Source organism: Xiphias gladius, chromosome 15 (genome assembly GCF_016859285.1).
Source record: "Xiphias gladius isolate SHS-SW01 ecotype Sanya breed wild chromosome 15, ASM1685928v1, whole genome shotgun sequence".
In the NCBI taxonomy this organism is placed as follows: Eukaryota; Metazoa; Chordata; class Actinopteri; order Istiophoriformes; family Xiphiidae; genus Xiphias; species Xiphias gladius.
The window spans coordinates 9,958,970-9,981,016 of NC_053414.1; the positions used below are offsets into that span (position 1 = coordinate 9,958,970).

The 22,047-nt window shown below is 40.1% G+C and overlaps 1 protein-coding gene across 1 annotated transcript; it reads right to left on the reverse strand.

The window, feature by feature from the left end:
• Positions 1-3,015: 3,015 nt before the first annotated feature.
• On the reverse strand, positions 3,016-4,595 carry sfrp2 (secreted frizzled-related protein 2). Its single transcript, XM_040146850.1, has 3 exons — positions 4,044-4,595; positions 3,638-3,718; positions 3,016-3,320 (listed from the first exon to the last, which is right to left on the reverse strand). The coding sequence occupies exons 1-3, from the start codon at positions 4,543-4,545 to the stop codon at positions 3,016-3,018; spliced, it is 888 nt and encodes a 295-aa protein (XP_040002784.1). The 5' UTR covers positions 4,546-4,595.
• Between the last annotated feature and the right edge of the window lie 17,452 nt (positions 4,596-22,047).

A 22,047-nucleotide genomic window follows, 5' to 3' on the forward strand; every position in this document is an offset into this window, starting at 1 on the left:
CAATCTAGAAGACACCATTGAGGTGCCTGAATGTGGAGTCCCTTCCTCATGGGACACTCTGTATATGTTTTAGACTGTAGCCTACACATTTGATTCGCACCTTGACTCATGCGATAACTCCGCAGCAGCAGCTCATGTGACAACAGCGCGACTAACCCAACCTACAGAGGTGAAAATGTCAGGGACTCCCCGCCAATCGGCAGACCGGACGAAGCCCCCCGAACAAGTGGTGAAATGTAGTGAACTCTGCTCCAGCGGTTCAGTGGATTGTTTCATTTTGACATTTCAGTACAGTGTCAGTCATCCAGGTGTTGTACTACCTGGATGAGAAGGATCTACATAGACATGCTCCAGTGCATTGCACCATGAAAATGTCCCTCGGTGGAGGGGGCCCTGAGTTGTTGGTGATTGTGGTGAAAAGATTAGCTGACAGAAAATTCATCACCCGAAAATTTTGATGACTAAATCATTTAAGTCATTCTCAAGCAAAAATGCCAGACGTCTTCTAACTTCTCAAATGTCAGAATTTTCTACAGGTCTCTGTTTTATACCATTATAAATGCCTTACCTTTAGGTTTTGGACTGTTAGTCACACAAACAAGCATCTGAAAATGTCTCCTGTGGGTCTGGGCATCTGGCTTTTTTTGTGGGGGGACATGACATTTTATAGATAAAAGATCAACCGACATTAATTGAGAGTGAAAATAACCGCTAGATTAAGTCCTAGTTTGTTGTTTTCAAATCTATGGTTGTGTGCGGCTCTAAATTGCCTTTTAGTATTAAGTAAATAAAGATTTTAGTTAGAATCTTTTTTCTTCTTTTTTTATTGTTTAGGGTAAAGAGCTTCACAAAAAAAAAAGAAAAAGCGGGAGAGCACTCGTGTTTAAAAGTACAAGGTAAGTAAGCACATTAGCTATGAGCACAGTAACCTAAGTATTGAAAAACATACGGGTATCAGGAACAAAACAGGTGCCACGTGTTTCTAAGAAATGCATGGTCAAAACTCGGGATGAAAATAAAGGCGTGTCTACAACCGAGCATGAAAAGCTTACATTCAGTATGACTGACAGATTTTTTTTTTTTTTTTTAGTATTATAACCTTCAAGTTTAATAATGGTGCACATATTTTATAGGGAAAAAAAAAAATGTAAATACAGATCTGAAGTTACTAGATGCTGCACCAAAGTCCTCTTACAGTCAAAATCATACCTAAGAGTATGAGCAAGTTTTACCATTGACTTCCACTAGATGGAAGTGTATAGCCAACAATACATTCTGTGGTCTTATGTTCCCTGCTTATCTTATAACTGTGGCCGTTTGGAGTACGTTTTGAATTCATTTTACTCATGAGTATATAGGTTTCCTGCTGAAAGTCAAGTTTGAACCTGCCCTCTGATTGTCAGGTTTTGTTATTTTTCAGAACACAACACTCAGTTGGTGAGTGATTTCTAAACATGTTGTTGGCAGCTTTTAATAGATGGAAACTTTATACAAGAGAAGACAGTATTTGATATTTACACAGTAATACTTTCAAAAAAATACTTTACATTGCATACATACACGCCACCATATGGGTATTTGCGCTTACCAAGTTACTGCTCATCAAGTAAACGCTACCAACCAAAGCTCATATTCATTGTTAATAGCCAAAAAAACCAACTCGTATTACTCATCAAAACAGGATGAAGATGCAAACCAAAACTTTACATAAAAGTTTACATGAAATGTGAAAGACTGGAGTAGAAAAATATTAGTTTCATAATACTGTGGTAGAAAAGTATGCAGTGGCTCAAGTACAAAAGATTTACCAAGAATATTAAAATGTTGAACAGGAAGAGAATATAGCCAGCTATCTCTCATTTTTTGCTTGAGAAAATGGTAGGAATACAAAAAAACACAAACATTATTTTGTCTTTGAACAGCACACTATGCACACGGGGATCACAGCTTCACAAAGTATGCACCACACAAAATTACTCCATTTTCGTAACTGTGTCTATAGAACCAGGACAGAAATGAGCTGTTATGAAATGCAAATACCATATTTAGCAAGATTTTAACTCCCTCAAAATATCTTACCAGAGCTCTTTAACCTAAATACTCTAATGGTGGAGTCCTGTCTCAAGCAGTCAAGGCCATGTAAGTTGTTGTTTTTTGTTTTTTTATAGGTCCTAAACAAATTCTGCTGGGGATTTAAACCTGTTTGTGTGAGCCCCCCTCAAAGAAGGTAGAAAAACATTACTTTTTGATACCCGGCGAGAAAAGAAAAATATCTTAAAGTATGATAAACTCAACCCATCTGCAGGATTGAACAGTAGGCCACATCTGCCAATGATTATTAGAGTCAGTCATTTTTAATCCTGGATTCAAAGCTCTGCTAGTTTTCACTCTAACCATGTGATTAGTGATTCCTCTGCACCTGGGACACCATCTGAGTGCAGTTAACTGCAATTAATGAGGTGACGGCAAAGACGGCTCCCTAGGGAAAGAGACGCCAATTGAAAACTGGCCACTGGAGGGAGTGGTTGCCAGTGCAAAATGAATGGGAGTCAATGGATGACAGTCACAAAATCCCACAATCCTGCAACTTTTGGGACCTGTCTTTCTACTTTTACTTACTCTGTGTGTCTGTACCGGATATAATTAGTGTTTTAGCTATCAAAAGTTGGCTTTTAAAATATTTTGCCCCTTTTGATTAATGTAGTTTTGAGTGTACTGGGGCATAGCACCTTCCAGAAACTGAAAATCCATGATTTACAGTTGTAGGTTCAAATATATGCAAGTTATTTTAGCCATGTGGCCCTATGTGTGTCACATATTACTTAGTTTTTAAGATTCGGGGCATTTTTAATGATAACCCAATAGAAGACACAATAAGTGATGTGTCTTTGAAGGCCAGGGACGCCTCTCTGCTGGAGAGTAATCTTTGACCGCAAACCGATCATGAAAATGTGAACGGGGAGGAGCTCAACTGAACTTTATCTTCAACAGTAACACATGCAGCTATTTTCCCTCCTAGCACTGCAGCTTGCGGATGCTGCGAGAAATCCTCTTAAACTCACGCTGTCCCTTCTGCCATCGCTTCAGCGAGGTTATGACCAGATGGCCGTCCATCTTCTGGCCCATGACCAGGTAGGCAGCGTTGATGTCGTTCATCTCCTCACAGATGCACTGCAGGCCGTCCTTCAGCCACAGCACCGTCTTCCTCAGGTCATGCTCCGTCACGCCGTTCAGCTTGTAGATGGTCTTGCTCTTGGTCTCCGGCACTATCTTGGTGTCTCCGTTGATGTAGGAGATCTCCTTGACTTTGATCTTAAGAGCTTAAAGCGTGCAGCAGAGAGAGTAAGGTTTGGTGAATGGAATTGTATAACGATCATCCTGTTTGACATGTGCTAATGAAAGCCATCTGTATTTACCTATGGTACTAAAATGCATGCATTAGCAGAGATAAAAGTGAGAGAAATCTTAATAATATCCATTGTTTCATGGAACTTTCTAGTGAAATAAAACATGTCCAACAGGGACATCTTTTCTCTTGTTTCCTGAAATCTCCTGGAACCCCCCTTCATGACCTCTTGGGGCCCCTGAGCTTCACCTTAGGAACTTCTGCTCCAATAAAATGGATGGGCGGACTTACCAAAGTCATTCTTACACAGGTTGTCAACAATTTCGTTGTCGTTTTCGTCTGTCTCCTTGCAAGCATCGCACACTCGGGGCACTAAAAGAAATGAGAATCAGTTAACAAAAAAATCAGTGGTTACCAGTTTTAAAAGCCTGTCAGACCGAACGTGCAATGTGCAGGTAAGTATCACATAATCTGCCATAATTCATCACAACATGTCATGTGCAGAACAAAATAAGTAGGACACACAGCCAGATATGACCACGGTGGATTCTGGTGCAATACGTGGACACGTGAGTGAATAAACTGAACAAAAAAATCATGCATCTTATGAAACAGTAAAAGTCCATTCATGGCCTGTTGTTGGTTATGTGCCACTAAGTGAATTTGGCTTCTGTAACAGGGTTAAGCGAAACCTCACCTTCTTTTGTGACCGGCACAAAGTTGTCAGCGCCGGCAGGTGGTATGCACAGGTCATTGTCTAGTGGGAAACGGTCGCAGTCCAACATCTTTGGCCAGGGGAAGCCAAACGCGGACATCACGGGCGCGCAGCCGTGCTTGACGCTTTCGCACAGAGACCTGCAGGGCTGTATGGGCTCGTCCAGGTCGTCCAGACAGACGGGGGCGAAAAGGGAGCAGAGGAACTTCCTCGTGTCCGGGTGACATTGCTTCTGGACCAGCGGGATCCAAGACGAAGCTTGCTGCAGAACTTCATTCATGGTTTCGTGTCCGAGCAGGTTCGGGAGGCGCATCTCCGTGTACTCTATATCGTGGCACAGGAGGAGGTTCGCCGGAATCGCCTTGCAGTTATTCTTCTTGTAGAATAACTCATGGTGGCCGAAATTGTATAGTCCATGCATGGCTTCCGTGCAGGGTATTATTACCACGCAAAACAATGTCACTGTTGAAATAAAGGACCTCATTTTGTTTGCGCGTAGAAGTTGTACACTATGAACGTAGACGCTTAATCAGGGGCCGTTGCGCATCAGTCAGCGTGGATGGAGCTTCTGTCAGTGGCCAGCCCTACTGTACCAGGAGGTTTTTCTTCCAGGCATGTCTGGGTGGAGTCTGTATATTGCGCGTAAAGACCGCTTCTCCATTCAGCGCACTTGGGTTTCCTCGTATCAGGTGAAACTTGGGGATAAATTCGTCTCCTGAATCAAAGAAAACCCCCAATTCTCACTTGTTGCTCCCCAGGGTCTCGGAGACATTTGTGATTTCTAATTGTAGCCCATTGTATTTTATCATCAGTCGATTTCTTAACAATTCCCCTCTCAATTTCATCTCCTGCCCTTCATGGAAATCATAACAAAACGCGTCTGACAGCTTTTCCTCATTGCGCCCAGATCAACAGAAATATATCCTGAGTGATCCCTTAACTTGCTGTTTTTAGACCCACGCTGTAAATAGTTTGGAAATGTTGTCAGTAGAGGCATTTAGCTCGGTTCAGTGGAGCGTTAATTTTCCATCATTAGGTTTATAGTGGTGAAATCCTCTGGGCATGTCTGCAGTTTCATACCACATGATGAAATATTGTTTTCCCTGGTGTGAGAAGGAGACCTCCACTCAGCACACCCAGGGGTGAAACCAAATCTGCCTCCTCCTGCGCTTCAGCTCTGGATCCTATCCGCTCTCAGACCCCCTCGAGCTACAGCCTGGTCTGCAGACAACAGTGTGGTTCTTCTCAGGCTCGACCTTCCTCTTCCTCCTTTGGAAGAAGGTGAAGTATGTGAGCACTTCAAACCTGAATGTAAAAGGCTTGAGGAATTTAACGCTAAAATGGTCAGTTCACCCAGATTACAAAAGCATAGGCTATTTTCCCATTTACCCCTTGTTGTTTCAAGATATGCAGGTATTTTTGGTTTCACTTGGTTTCACAGACTTAGAGATATCTGTTACCGAGACTTCTGCTACCACCCTGGTACAATGAAACTAAATTTGAATTTTTCTTTTTTTTTTGTTAGAAGCAATGAATTAATGAGGATCAATTGATTCCAAAACTCATATGGTGTGCATGGTGGCACATGTGGATTCCTGTATTGTCACTGCTCAGTCTCTCAGAACCTCCAAACTTCTCCACTCTCCAGCTCCTTCAATCATTCAGAAAGGTTGTGAGTCACTTGTTTTAAATACACGAAAAGTATTTGAATTGAAAACACAGTTGTAGTTCATTTGCGCTGAATTAAACCTGCCATTAAAGTTTATTGCTCTACATGTGCCAAGATTTTTTTTTAGCCTAACTGAACAAAGAGGATATTTTGGAGGTCCCACTTCATTTGTTTTTCTTTCCGTAGGAAAACAAGGCAGAAACTATAAACGATTTGGTGGATCTGGCATGTTTAAATAGTGTTTTATGAATAAAGTGCTGCACCCTTAAATTGGGGGGTTAGATTGTTTTGCTACCGAAGATACAGTAAGTGTTTCCAAACTCCAGAACAAATAAGTCTGAATTAAACAAGATGCCTCATAGTGTACACAATTAAAGGAGAAATGTGATCATCTTTAATGTTTTATTTTCTTGTCAATAAATGCTGTGAAAAGACCAAAACCAACAATGAACTGATACTACTAACAAGTACTTACTGTGTACCCAAAGCCTGGTATAGCTCATTTCTCTGAGCCATAGAGCTCCATTGTTGTTTAAAAGCTATTAAAAACACATAATTGAGATATTGTTGCACTGAGTGACAAGTTCCTTCAACATGATGAACAACAGCACTGTTTTTTTATTTAAAGCCAAGCACTGTTAATACTCACTAGTGCACCAAAGGTGTTTAAATCCGCGGCTGAAAGTAGTCCCCAATATATGCACAATTTACCCCTGATTCTTGAGCACCAATTGCTAAAATCCACCGTGCCCAGCTGTTTGAAGACGTTAAGATGCCTTTTTATAGAATTAAACTATATTTTTGTGACCTGTTTGACCCGAAGGAATGGGCTTGGGGCTCAGTGCCACTGACAGGAGAGGGAAAGAAAGTGAAGGAAAATATTGAGAGAAAGACTAAATCATTGTTGGTTTTGATCTCATGATCTAATTATTTGTTGATAATGACAAAAATATGGAAGAACAGCCTAATCTTTTAATTTTGCAACTCTGTCTTCTAGACATTACGATTATATATTACTAAATAGTTTTCCTAGTTAATTTGAGGTGACACATGTAATTGCTGCCTGTATTTTGTTCAGAGGCAATGTTTTTTTTTTTTCTGAATTAATGAAGCGCTACATTTATGAGCAGCAGTGGCGTTGATTGGAAGAGGCTGGGGTTCGCATCCTGACTCCCGTCTCTGGTTAGGTTTAGGCAGCAAAAGCACTTTGGTTAAGGTTAGGGAAGGATTGTGGTTTTTGCTTAAATGTAAATAAAAATATTGTGTATGAAGTCACTGTGATCTTTTTCTGTGTCAAACCAGATCACGGTCTTTCACTAACCTTAGGGAAGGGCTGTGAGTTCCTAAACATAACCTTAAAAAAGTTTAATAAGGCTGTGGTAGCTACAAGTTTATAGGTGAATGGAATACGTTTATGGTGTGTAAAGAAAAATAACTATTAAATGAATCTATTTCCAGAAATAATCAGTGTCTTTGTTGCTCTGGATAATCCAGAGAAAATCTTGTAAACACTTTTCACAGGGACTATTTCTTCCAAAGAAAGATTCTTATGAAAACATTTGACAAGGAGGTCTCTAATTTGGGTGAAATAACACTTTAAAGAGCAAAAATGTCTTCGAAATCTATTGAGATTAAGAGCATGAAGAACCAGGAGCCTAACCCTCTCTTCAGTCTGTTTCAAAGGTTTAACTTGCTTTTATAGGGCAACTTTCCCCCTCTTATGCCCTTTCCTTTTAAGTGCGTTCATTCTATTTAGGTTTCTGGGGAAACACTTATACAACCATTTAAGGGACAGAGCGCCCTGTTAACTTGCAACTGGACTCCTTTTAGCTGATCAGTGGGTCAGCTGGCTAAACTGTACCTGTGGTGTGGTAGGTCACATGCTAACCTTTCCTAGGTGACTAAATGTGATCAGGTGTAAACACACCCCAGATGCACTCCTAAGCATGCTCTTGAGGCATCAGATGTATACAAAACGTCTTAAACTAGTCAAAGTGATACATGCCGGATGCTTCAGTCCATATTTTTGCATTACAAGAAAGAAAGGCTACAAATGATGGAAGGAAACTAAAAGGGGATAAATGGATGGCAATTAGGATTGGATCAAGCCTTACCAAGCGTAAGGCTTTATTTCTCCACACACAGATAAAATGCAACCTCTATTAACAATACGGTTTCACAGGCAGTTAAGGTCAGAGGCTCGGGATAGAGGTAAACTGATCCTAGGCCTGTGCCTAAAGTCACCCCAGCGGGTTCTCATTACAACTCTGCGAAAATGAGACACAGCTTGTCAGACCTTCTGGTCCATCTGTAGGCCAGTAACCCTTCGTTCTTACTCTTTTCCCTCCACCTTCTCCTTCTTTTTTTTTCTAATAAAGCATAAAGGGCTAGACGACTGTCAAAAGCAATCACAGAATGTATGGGGCAGGTTCAAAAGAAAGCCGAACCCCAGTGGAAATGTTTGAGGAATCAATTTATTGAATGTTCATGGAGAGTCCGCTCGGTGTGAGGACCATTAAAGCCATCGGGTATGTTATAATGTAAACCAGTAGCATGCTTTTGAATAGTCTTCTTTCTTGGTAGATTTCCCAATAGTCCCATGTCTGCGCAGACAAGCTACACAGCCTCATACAGGATCTTGGGATTTAGGGAAACTGACATCTGATCAGAATAAATTAAATGACCGGTCTGGTGATATCTTACTGACAACAAATCCCAGTGGAAGGCCAACTCCAACACTGAGTTGATCCTACTGACAAACACTGTCTGTGTAGCCCAAGCCTGATACAACTTATTCCTCTGTGCCATTGATGTCCATTGTTGCGCTGTTGCCCTAGGTGACACGTTTTTTTCACTAGAAAGAACATGGGGTCTGGATCCCACTATGTGTGGGATCCCGCAAGCACCATCTTGCTGCCGTACATACCCACAAGAGAAGAGCACCATATTTGTATTATTTTGTATATTATTTGTATTAATACAAATCTCCAGCTGTTTTAGGAAATTACTTTGCCTTTTAAAAAAATTAAACTATATGTTTGTGAGCTTACGGCTGAGTGCCATAGACAGGCTAGGGAACTCGTGAAGTATTGAGTGATAGACTAATGTAATGTCGGTTTTTGGTCTTCTAATGGGATTGGTATCAAAATACTTTCTTTGGGTTTTGTAAGGATGGTCTGCTGTCTGTGACAACTTTACAAAGATGGTGTTAACTTGCCTGATAGAATAAGGATTATTTAGTAAACCACCATAAAAAAGATCCACAAGGCTTCACTGTTAGAACCACTGGTCTTTACTTATTTTCCACGGCCCCTTGACCGTCTACTGAGAATCAACCATACAGCTCTGAACATCGTCCTGAAGTGCACTAATGAGCTTGTTAAATTCAATCACTCCCTCTACATTGACATTTGGAAAGGAATTTATCCCATCCAAGAGGAATTAATCTCATTAGAGCTTCAGAGTCATATAGATTGTCCCTGCTTGGCGTAATTGATGTTCCCATTGTACAGGTCTAATTGACTCAGCATGGGGTTTCAGAGCAGCTGTGGGATACGTAGACGACTCTGCCAGACTTTGGCATAACCGGATGAGTGTTATAAATGTGTACATAGAAGTGGACAAATATGTGGAGAGGGTACAAGAACATTTGTATTTTCTGTCATTGAAGTAGTGAAATGTATTGAATAAATGTTAGAAATACAGCCTGTCATGTTAACTGATCAGTCATTTATGAGTCATTTAAAGCAATAATTTGACATTTTAGCGAGAGAGACAGGAGAAGACCAATACCACTCTCATGTCTGTGTGATAAATATAAGGCTTCAGCCAGCAACCAGTTAGCTTGGCATAGCGTAAAGACTGGAAACAGGGAAACAACTAGCCTGGCTCCAACCAGAGGTTACAGAATCAGGCTACTAGCATCTCTGAAGGTTACTAATAAACACGTTATACACTGTAGCTCCTTTGCTTAATCTGTTCAGGAAACTGAGTGTAAAAACTTAAAGTTGCAATTTTACAGGGGATTATGTGTCAGACTATCTTTTGGCTGGAAGCAATAACTTTTTTTTAAGAGACCAGACTTCATTACATTTTTGTATGGATTAAACAAACACAATACAATGTATTAATTAGTGAGTCTTAGAGGTGGTTAGGATGGATGGGTGGATTTTGTTACCTTTGGACAGAGGCCAGCTGTTTCCCCCTGTTTACTGTCTTTTTGCTAAGATAAGCTAACTGGTTCCTGGCTGTAGCTTCATATTTACTGTATAAAAAAAAAAGAGGGACCAACCTACTGCTTTAATAGCTTGTGATGACTACCGTACAGGCGTGCAATTAGTGCAGAAGCAATCAAGACACTTCTCACTGTTTGAAGGCAAGTCAAGAGCCCATCCAGAATTGTGTTACAGGATCCAAAAACAGTGTCATGTACCATAAAACACAGCACAGAGCCAGGCAGGTTTATGCTCGCAGGATGTCCATGGGTCAGTGTGACAAGCAGATCCTTTTGTAGGGCCTTGCCCTCTGACCCCTGACCGATACTGAAGCTGGAAGACTCACACTGTGAAGGGCTCTCTGGGATACTTTACAACTTAGACCAAAGTACAAGCAGCTCTGCAGTCAGAGAAGTGTTTTGGAGTGACCCGTACCTGATCTCCACGCCATATGGAGCAGGGCATCCTACAGCCCTGCCCCTTGCCAAGTTCACACGTTCCTCACAAAAGGGATGTTGCTGTTTTGTTTTTTTTTCTAAATGACTAAATGAACTTTTACTGAACCATTTATGGATGAGAATTAGGAAAAAAAACACATGTAAACAATTAAAAAAATACCCTGATTTCAGTGACGGAAGTTTTTTGTGCTGGTAGGGAGATTTCAAGTCACATCCTGGGCCCACATTTACCAAACTGATAAAAGTGAAACTTTAAATTAGAATTTCGATCGAAGCAAAACATTTTCTTATCCCTGCTTGCAAATTTAGTATGATCTAACTTCCTGCAACTAAAAATGCTCTTAAATTTACAGAGATGGCTTAAGTTGGTTCATAGATCTTAGATGACTGCAATACAAAAATAGTATCAATAAGCACAGAGACTGTACAAAATATTTTAGACTATTCTATAGGCCTACATTCGATTCGAAACTTTGATTGGATGTTACACCACTTTTTCTCTTTTTTGTATTTATCCCGAGTGCCAAGAATATGAGTAAAGCTGGCTCTGATTTTGTTTGCAGTCACTTCATTAACTGCAACTATCAATGTGGAACTAAATTATCCAGTTTGGTTTCCTTTTTGTTTCCATTTTAGCCAGTTTCCTATCATTAAATCTCTAATAATATATTGCAAATGCACTAGGTTGAGAATAATTTAACATATTAATTGCTACTGGAGATTTAAAGGGTTTTGCACAAATAAAGTAAAATTTAAAAAAAAATCTAAATTACACATTGCATATTGTTTTAGCAGATTATAAAAAACTTTAAAAAAAACCTTTTCCCCGCTTGGCGTAATTGATGTTCCCATTGTACAGGTCTAATTGACTCAGCATGGGGTTTCAGAGCAGCTGTTGGATACATAGACGACTCTGCCAGACTTTGGCATAACCGGATGAGTATTAGAAATGTGTACATAGAAGTGGACAAGTATGTGGAGAGGGTACAAGAACCTTTGTATTTTCTGTCATTGAAGTAGTGAAATGTATTGAATAAATGTTAGAAATGCAGCCTGTCATGTTAACTGAAGTTCTCCATGACGTGAACAAATTACCACTCTGGCAGAAGTCATGGATCATTTGCCTTTTGACAGTTTGTGTTTTGAAATATAATCTCACATACCTTCATCCCAGGAATTTGGGGGTTACAAAAAAGAAAAAAAAAGAAAACCCACTTTAATTTTAGCGATGGTGGCAGCGGGTTAGCAAGTGACCCACAGTGACCTCTGGAATACCAGACACGGGCTCAAGTGTAAATAAAGGTTTGGTATTCATTCACAGTTGTGACAACACAACAAGGACACATTTTGTTTGGTGGTATAGTTGAGAAGTTTGTGTCCCCTGAACAGAAACAGACTTTACATCAAGTTCAGCCCAAACTCTGAACAACCTCTGCTCACCGAATCCACCTCTTAATTTCAAAACAGCCACTTTGAGCCATGAAACAGTATGTGACTCATAGCTGCTTTCTACGGTTTCAAGAATGGGCCGAAGCCATCAAAATATAATTATCTCCTATAAAAACCTGGTACGGTACAGAAAACAGACCTCCAAGACAATCATTTGTCATTTTCCAGATGTATGTGTTATAATTTTTTTTTCTTCTGACACTATAAAATGTACACTAAATGTAATTTAGGGTAATTTTATCCTGATACCCCTGCCTTGCCAAAAACTACAGACATGCATGAGTATACTGAGTATGCACTTTATCGTTTTCTAGGAAATTTGAACGTGCTGTGGAATGCAAGTCATCTAGATAAGAGCAGAAGGAAAACAGCTCATGAAATTGTATTCATTGTGTGTTAAATCTGTATCTGTTGATAATATTTGAAATGTGTTTTACTGGTTGATCTTGAAAAGCAAATATGAAGCGATGAAGGTTTTGCACACTCAGGTCTATTTCATAAGAAAAACAATATTCTTTTTCAAATTTTAGAAAATCCAACAATTTATGATGGTACCAAACAGAGCACACTTGTGATATCATGCAGCTATACATGGGATTCCCACGATCCAAATATATGTATAGTCCTGGAAATAAAATATATCACAAAACATGAAAATAAATTAATATGAAATCAAGATATCAACAGGATAAATTTCATGACAGAATTTTTTTGTTTGTTTATGTCTTCTGTTTTGAACTACATGTGGTTTGGCCCTCACGCACCTCGTCGCAGACACATTTTAACACATACTTAACATTTGTAGTATTGCACATAATGATGCCCCTGAAGAATAGTTACCGGCTGAGAGGCTGTAAACTTTGTGATAGTTTGGTTTGGAACAATCCAAAAATTGGCCTCTATCCAGAGAGTCCCACGAGGGTCTGAATAGGAGTGATAACCTTAAAGGAATACTCCGCTAAAAATCTTTCCTTTGAGTATCATACACTATCCCTGTTGGCTTAAAGGGAAAGGTTTGTAGCTTGCTCTTTCACTGACACTTCCATTCCCATGGGTTACAATGGATTCCAATTGCAGCAAAGTTTCACGGTGAAAAATGTCCATGTAACTTCTCAAACCACTGCTGCAGCATAATCCGCTTCTCAACTGTTTGTCCGTTTGACATCATGTTCCAAACACTCACATTTTAGCTGAACTATCACGAAATACACCGCTTCCATTTACCACCAGCACAACTTGTGGTTTATGTTTGTCATTCATGACCAATTAAAGCTGAATAAGCAAAATTTTGCTCCATGAAGGAGGATGCTACAAACTTGTCAGAGCTAAATCGTTTTTGATGGAGCATTCCCTGTAAAAGCAGAAAACTGAACAGGATTAAATGATTTATTTTTACTTTCAGCCGATTCATTTGTTAATAGGACAGATAGAGCTCAAATAAAAAAGATGGACTTGATGAATCATCAGCCTGAAATCAGCTAAATTTCTTGATCTATCTATTAATTGTACTGCTAAAACTACGCGTCTGTACTAAATCTTTTCATGATGCTATATAATGTCTGGCAATCTTATTTCAATAGGCTGTAAAGTTTATTTGAAAGCCAATTTCCAAAAGTAGACATTTTCTCCTTCATTGAGGTAAATGTTAAAAAAGGGCCAACTACCAACTTTAAGTAGTCCAGTGAACCCACCAACATGTCACCATTGCTTCCCTGCTGTTTTCATGTGAAGAGGGCAACATAAAAGAAAGACGTTAATAGAGGAAAGCAAATGTAGTCGGAGGGAATCACCAAGGCCTTTATTATTCCTAAATACACTCCCAGAAGAGAGCATGTTAGCACTGACTTAAAACAGCATCACTACCGTGTGTATGCGTGTGCGCGTGTGTTTCAGTTTAATGGTGTGCAGAGTCCTGCTGTGAGGAAGAGGAGAAGACCCGGAGTTATCCTAAACTCTTTGGGAAGACAGATGACTGCACACATTCTTAAAACCTCGCCTCACATTAACTAATGAGAGGGCTTCCCTTTAGCGCCGAGGGCTTCTCCAACCTCAAACATCCAACAAGGCGACCTCCTCCAAAGTGCTTCTGCTCTAATCGTTTGACATTATTGTTATATTTGTCGCAGCGGGATGAAACATCACTCCCCCACGGGTGACTTTTGCACATGACAAAGTAAACATGGCCATGTTTGTCTTTCTCTGTGGTGCTTAATTAAATATTCTCCAAATCTTTGCTTGACAGTCCTGGTTAAATTATGGTGGTGGCACAATATCGACTCATAGCGTTCCAAACAAAACATCGCCCTGGCTCTGCCTCATACCGCCAGAAGTTACGTATGCCCTATCAGATGACAAATCCAGTGTATACAAGCTTAAATATAACGTTTATTCCAACCCAGTCCATGCATGATGTCTGGGTCTGGAGGCTGCTATTACAACTGAAATAGTGAGCAAGAAGTGACAAACCTGCTCAGTGTCAAGATGCCGAGACGGTTTTGTTTGCTCCATTTTTTTAGAAAAATTTGGGATTCTGTTGCTCTGCCCAGGGAGCAGAATGATAAAAATCCCATTGCTTATTATAAATATTAAAACAAAAAGCCGCATAATAATCTGAAAAAAATACGTGCTTACATTTAATACAGAGGAATTAATATTTTAAATCCTTTTAGGGTTGGCATTGTGCATTTATAATGCATAATGAATAATAAAGTCAGTGTTCTTTTGGTTTCGCGACCGACTATTTAATTGGCATCATTAAGACAAAATATTACATGTAAGTTCAAATGGGTTTCAGTGTTTTAGAAATCTAAAATGGAATATTCATGAACTACGTACATACTGTACAATCACGTTAAGCAGCCTGCACAGTCTGTAATTCCTTCATAATAACAGACACAAAACATGTAACATCACTTCAGTCCAGCACTCTGTGAGGGGGGTCACTAGCGATGTGAACAGGGAAAGTAATTTTCTTTCACATTCTTCCCAAGAGTTAGATGAGAAGATCAACACCACTCTCTTGTCTGTGCGTCAAGTATGGAAGCTAGAACCAGGAGGCGGTTAGCGTAGCTTAGCATAAAGATGACACATCAATCAATCGATACTGTCTATTGAAGTGTGGCTTTAATGGACAATGAAATTACATACAATATGTTGAGAATTGGGTATGAAACATCTCAGGAAACTCATGTACCATTAATTAACTAAAAAGTTACAAAAGGTGATTAAAAGGTTAGGTAACAAATATTAAGACAGAGCTATATGACATGGGAGAATATTGTTTTGTGAAGTCAACGTTTTTCAGTGAATTCTCACCTTGTAGAGCTGAAATTCATCCTCCATAACATCTTTTTAGACAACCAGGCACTTTAGACTGTGCACTTCTATATATGGAGCCTGCATATACAACTTGTCCTGTCTATTTGTTTGGCTCTCTGTTTTACATTGCCTATTTCTATACTCATTTTCCCTGGAAACAACAGATACAGCATATCTCTCTCTTTTTTTAATTTTTGCACTGTTTATAGGTACATTAAGAAACAGAGACATAGTCACATTCCTTTTATATTCCAGTAAACTAAATAGTTTAAATGCACACACACTTTATGCTTCTACACTCTGAAGATTTTTCTCAAAGTGAAGGGATAAAATGAGCTCCACATGGGACACTGTGCATAGTCCAGCATGAACACTTTCATAAGCCTAGGAACCCTCAAAACACACACACACACACACACGCACGCACACACGCGCGCACACACACACACATACACACACACACACACACACACACACACACACACGCACGCACACACAGGCTGAGCTTTTTTCCTTCTGTCTCCCACATCTGTGTCTATGGCCCTAATTGTTTAATACCTCTCCCCGTCCAATCTCCCTGTGCAGGCTCTAATAGGTCCAACAAAAAAACTGCTAGGGCCTCTGATTTGTGTTACCTTGAGCTAAGTGATGGAGATTTCACTGGTCAGTGGATGACCTCTTGCTACATATCATCTGTGTTTATTCCACTTCGCTGTGGCTGGATTGTGTACATAAGTGTGTGCAGAGGATGTTAGAGTGGCTTGGAAAAAAAACTTCAGTTGTGTTTTCTTCAGGGGCTGAGGAAAACTAGGAGAAAAAAGTTTTGGTCTATTTGTTTCCGTCTGTCTGTACTTAATTTATGCATGCTGTTGACGATGGACATTAAAAAAATCCCTTTATTTTTGCACATTTTTTGAGCTGTATGTAACATCCGCTCTCCTTTGTTGAGTAGAGAAAACAAAAAGACTCAAAGCTGGCACCACTAGAAAGACTGAGACTTGCTACCTGCACTGTTTAGTTTATCTCCATGACACACAATGAGGGACAACCAGTGAAAAAAAGGAAGACGTTTAGGTTGGAAAAACTTGACCCTAAAGTTGTTTGATCCCCTTCATCCTTCTGATGTCCCCACAGACAAAAATGGATGGACTCTTTTTGGACTAGAAGGGAGGAAAGCTGTCATTGCCACCTCGTCTATGTTGTGTCAGACACAGTCGTTTGAACCTGAGGTTGGGGCATAAATCTCGACCCTCGGGCCAGCCTTGACATTCTGTTCCCAGATGGTGCCTCCCCTGCTGTGGACTCTGCCCCAAAGGGGCCTGGCATCTCAGCCAGACCCATCCATCACAGGAGAACCAGGCCCCTTATACTGGGAGCGGAGGCCCCTGTGGGGAGCACCTGCCCTCATGTTTTCACCTTTTGGCTAAAGCAGCCCCCACCCCACCAAGCACACTTCATCCCCTGCTGCTTTCCTGAGAGGTTAGAAGTCATTTGAGGGTGTGAGACAACTTTGCATGTCCAGAGACACTCTTTTAAGGTGACATTCACACTCAGGTCTGTGGTTAAATGTATTAGGCCTCACATTACGAGCAGGTCAAAGGTTGAGTTATTATTAATGTTAACAGAAGGCCACACAAGCTACAGTCAAAACATAAAAATAATCAGCACTGGAGATAAAGACAAAGAGTGAAAACTAGAAAACAACTCCTTAAATGCATAAGAAATTTAAACGCTTCAGTCTGACACATGGAAGAATAGACAACATTTCAGAAAACAAAAAGGAAAGCTGCAAACCAAAGATCAATCGCCTTAAAAAGAAGAAGAAAGCTACTTCTTCAATCCGAACAGCGTTTATACAAAGAATCGTACTCCTCCATCTGTTTTATATATTGTGGCCAAAAAACATCACTGATTTGATTGGACCCAAATGTGATGCTTGAGGCTCCTTCATACATCCAAAGCCTGTTTGACCCTCCTTCTCCTGCCCTTTACCAACAAAGCTCCCTTTCCGTCTCCCTACTGGTCTCATTCAAGGGGCTCCAGGCCTGACTCTGTGTGTGTGTGTCTGTGTGTGTGCCTGTTAATGGGGACTCTTGTCCCGACTTATTGGGCTGCCAGCTTAGGTATATACCGTGAGGAATACTCAACTGAAAACCTGTTTTAAGAATGGAAACACCTGTAGACTTGAAAGGTGGCTCTGAAAAGTTTGTAGTCAGCTTGAATTGCAATGGAATCCCAAGGGTGGCCCACTTAATGCACGCATTGTTTGCTAGTTTTAACTTTGCACAGTGGTGCTACGGGCGAAATGCTAACGCCAGCATCCTAACATGCTCACTGTGACAATGTTACATATAAAAGGTATAATGTTGACCACGTCCAACATCTTAGTTTAGGGTGATAACTTGCTAACATTTGCTATTTAGTGCTAAACTTAAAATACAGCTGAGGATCTGTCTCCTCAGCTGTTTCATCTGTTTCATAAACCAAAGTCATTAGGATTCATCCTTTGGGCACCATACGTGTCTGTACCAAATTTCATGGCAATCCCTCCAATAGTTGTTGTGATATTTCAGTCTGGACCAAAGTGGTGGACTGATCAACAGGCCAACATTGCCATCCCTAGAGCAATGCAACATTAGTATTCGGGGTTGTTTTTATAAGTTTATGGACATTTTTACACTTTTTTAGCCTGGAACTGGATTGCTGTTGTCTTCCCCCATGAAGAAACGCTACAAAGAGCCACCATTAACACCAAAAGGAGGTGACTGATATTCAAATCACAGCTTTCCAATGGAGTATTCCTTTAAAGTAGTTTGGTGAGCATTTCTGAGCTGTTTCATTCTAAAATCACACACACGTATGTGTGTGTATCTAAACAAGCCTTGATGAGAGTCTTGAAAAAATCTACCAAGTAACAAACCAGTTTCCACACACTGCACGTTACCATCGCCACTTCAAACTTTTGTTCCCTGTTCTGCTCAGCTATCCTACATCATGTCTGTATTCATTTACTTCAGGAACAGGCAGCGCAACGCACTCTGGCATATATCATCCCACACAGTTGTCAAACATCTGAAAAGCGTAGAAAGGATGTTCCACATGGTTCTGATAAAAACAGAAGTAAGCTATGGTTACTGAGCTCAGTGTACTTGTTCCTGTTCTGCGATAAATTCTCTAGGTAAACTGCATTGTTGCAATTATAAATGTCTATGGGAAAAATGGCTATATTATAAATAATGTTTAAATTTGTCCCCATTTTGAACATATCCTTATGGATAAATTCTCTTCCTTCAGCTGTCAAGTGTGCCCCCTTTTGTTTTGGGAAAAAAGGTAGAAGAGAGAGAAAACAGAAAACATTTGGATTGTTTCCAGCTCGCAAATGAAGCATGAAGCATGGTCTCTGTGTGACAATGTTTATATAATCTTTCAGCAACACAGCGTGAATGAACTTAAAGGTTTATGGAAAAATATCAAGACCCTGCACATATGTTGAATGTGTGCAGTCAAAGGTCCCAGTTGTGATTTATGATACTGAGGGTGATGATTTATGTTTTTGCCAAAATCCTTCTTCTAGACCATAAACATATTCTAGCTCTCTTCTAAACTAAAAACTTCTCTGGCCTCATCAGTACAGATGTAACTCTCCTGCAACCACATCCTCCACACGAATAAGAAGCAACCTGTAATGTGTTGATCATTCTATGGATAAATCATTAATGAGCTCCTTAATGTTTAAAGTGGTTTAAATCTCATAAAGCTGTTAGTGATCTGTGTTTTACTGCACGATTGTCTCCAAAAAAAGTCTGACAAACTCCCTCCTCAAAGAGTATTTATATATAGTATCATATAATACCAATATCCTTGGGTATTTGCTTCAATAAGCCATTGGGGAAAATTCTCCTCTGATCTCCAGATGAAGGCCTACAAGTTATTGACTAGCTGTGTGGCTCCATGGAAATGTCGTTCTGCAGGTCCACCGCCACTTTGGTCCAAATTGAAATGTCTCGACGACTGTTGGATGGATTAACATAAAATTTTGTAGACGTTCATGTCGCCCTCGGGAGGAATGGTAATAAGTGCGATGATCCAGAAAATGTTCATAACGCACCGTCATTAGGTAAGTTTTTTAATTTATCAAATACTTTGGTTTATGACAAAATACTTGCAGAACTAATGACATTCCCATCAGCCTCAGCTGTACGTTGTGTTTCGTTTTCGGTCGTTCAGGTACAAGTGAGGCAATGAAAAGCGATCAAGGAAGTACAGTTTGAGAAACAGAGCCCCGAACTGGAAAGCTCATCAGATGCCAAAAGTAGTTTATAATATTCAGAGACTGGGTTCTACAACCCAGGACAGTTATCACGACAGGAACTGTTTTTCGTTGAGACAATCGGGAGGTAAACAACAGAGATACGGCATTCATGTTAGATAAGTCACCAAGAATTACGCGCCTTGCTGTATAACTTGTTGCAGCAGAAGTTGAGCCATGTTAAGCTTTTTTGCTAGATAACCCTGTGTTGAAACTCCGATGCGTTGCCAGACTAGCTGCTAAGTGCCGCTATGTCTATGTGCAACCCCAAACGCCTGTTTTCATTTAACAAACGGAGCAAAAAGTCCTCAAATGTTAAGTGTCGTGTAAGTACAGTCATCCACACAAGGAGTTTGTCTACGTAAAACTTTCCAAAATTGGAAAAATTTTGATTGAAATCAGGAACTGTCTGATCAGAGAATAAGTTATCATTATGATGAATCTGACCAGACATTGATGTCACCTTTCGGTACTCGAGAGTTTTCAGTACGTGGTACTATCGATAGATATCACTGTTACCAGAAATGTACTGAGGTTTGATACCTAGCTCTACTTCACGGTTATGTTTGGTTGGACTGACATGCCTGCATTGCTGTCATTTCTCTAGTTTACCCACTCAAAGTCAAGTGCTCGGAAGGTGTTTGGAAGGAAGTTGAGACTTTGTTTGGAGGCAAAGGGATAGCTCTTAAGAACTTTTGCCGCTTAACTGAACATAACTTTTTTTTTTTTAAACATAAAGAAGAGCAACATATAAAAACTTTGCACAATTAAAATGCCCTTTGAAGACAGCAATCCAGTTGCTTACACTTGAATGAACTGATTATGCTGTTTTCATTTTCCAGTCTGTGTTCAGTCTATAATCTAAACCATCTTTCATGTTAGAGAACTTCCGCAGAGTTCCTAGACACTATTGTTATAGCTTTACTTGCAAACAGGTGGAAGTTGTAATGAAAATCTCATGCTACAAATCTGCATAACATACACAAGTTTTTCTTTCTTTTTTTTTTACTGTTAGTTAGGTATAAGTGTAACAACGGCCCGTACCTCTGGCACCAAACAACATAGCATTTTACACTTGTCTATGTTAAAACTTCCAGTTTAGCTAAACAAAATGTATTTGTGAGGTAACACACAGTAAACACAAAAATAGGTTTCCTAATGTTCTGTATATCATCTTCTATTTGAGGACACGTCACATCATATTTTGAGCCAAGTGGGAAATTAAGCAATCCATCAAAACCTTTAACACCGGATATGAACTGCACTTTCCTGCTCCACAACCTTTCCTCTGCCAAGTGAATGTCACCTTAATTCCCTCAGTGAATCATAATGTATAGCCTCAAGTCCCCTTGCGATAAAGGCCAGAAACCACAATGCAGAACTTGTTTAAAAGGCCAGTACGTATCTCAGTAGAATGCAAATTGAGATAAATATGAAATCCAAGGCAGGATGAGAACACAGCTGTGTTTTATTTGTCACTATGCCTCCTCTCCCAAGTGACTATCAGACCAGACTATCAGATGATAATCTTTTTCTTCTTGTTCTGGAGGTAAAGACGGTTCAGTGAAGAACGCAGTGAGTGCCCCCCTCAACCTCTGATCAACATGACAAATGTTGAGTAAACAGCTACTAGAAAAATCCTGTCAAATGGACAAATACTTCGCTTATTACTGATTGTTTGTGGGTTAAATTAAACCCTCTGATGGTGTTTACATGTCACCCATATTACTTATCCGTTTGCGTTTAATCAAATTACCACACAGCAAACCTGGGGCCATGTAATATTAGCACAGGAATACTGTGCTATGGTGATGGGTTAATCGAGCCATTCTGATAATTTCAGTTGTCTGCCTTATAGAATAATGAATTATCTCAAGCATGTATTGAACTTAATTGTTTCTTCCAATCCGAAGACCTCTCTGTCTATGTGTAAGGGCCAGAGAATCTTATTGTATTTTAGATTCCTGACCTCGCTCAGCAAATTGAGTTGCCTGATTGAGTGACAGGCAGTATTTGATAAAGATCCAGAGAGTAGTTCTTGACACGAGTTGTGGGGGCTGTTGAGCTATGTAGTGAGACACAGAAGCTTGTTTGGTCAGATCACCTGATATGACGAGAGCTCTCTTCCAACACCATGATCCCGAGGCCAAGGACCTGCTGAAATCACAAACACAGAAAAGTGTGGAGCTTTTCAAGACCCACTGAGGTGCAGAGGAGAGACTGAACTGAGTCAATAAATAATTACGCACCTATCAGTGACTACATGCAGGGCACACTTGGCTGGTATGGTTCAGGGCCTGACTGTTTATTATCTTTCATGAAACTATCTGATAAAGACTTTAGCTCCTCAGCTTCCTCAGCTCATATGTTCCCTGAGGGCAGTACATTTGGATTAACAGCAGACCAAGTGGAGCCATGTTGAATCACTTTGTCTTTCCTTACTTTTCCTGGAGAAGCAAAATTCTCAGATGTTCAGGTCACTGTTCCAGAAAGCTAAAGGAAAAATGTCTCCACAGCCTCTTCTTGCAGTAAATAATAGAGGAAAAAACATGCAATGATGCTGGATAAT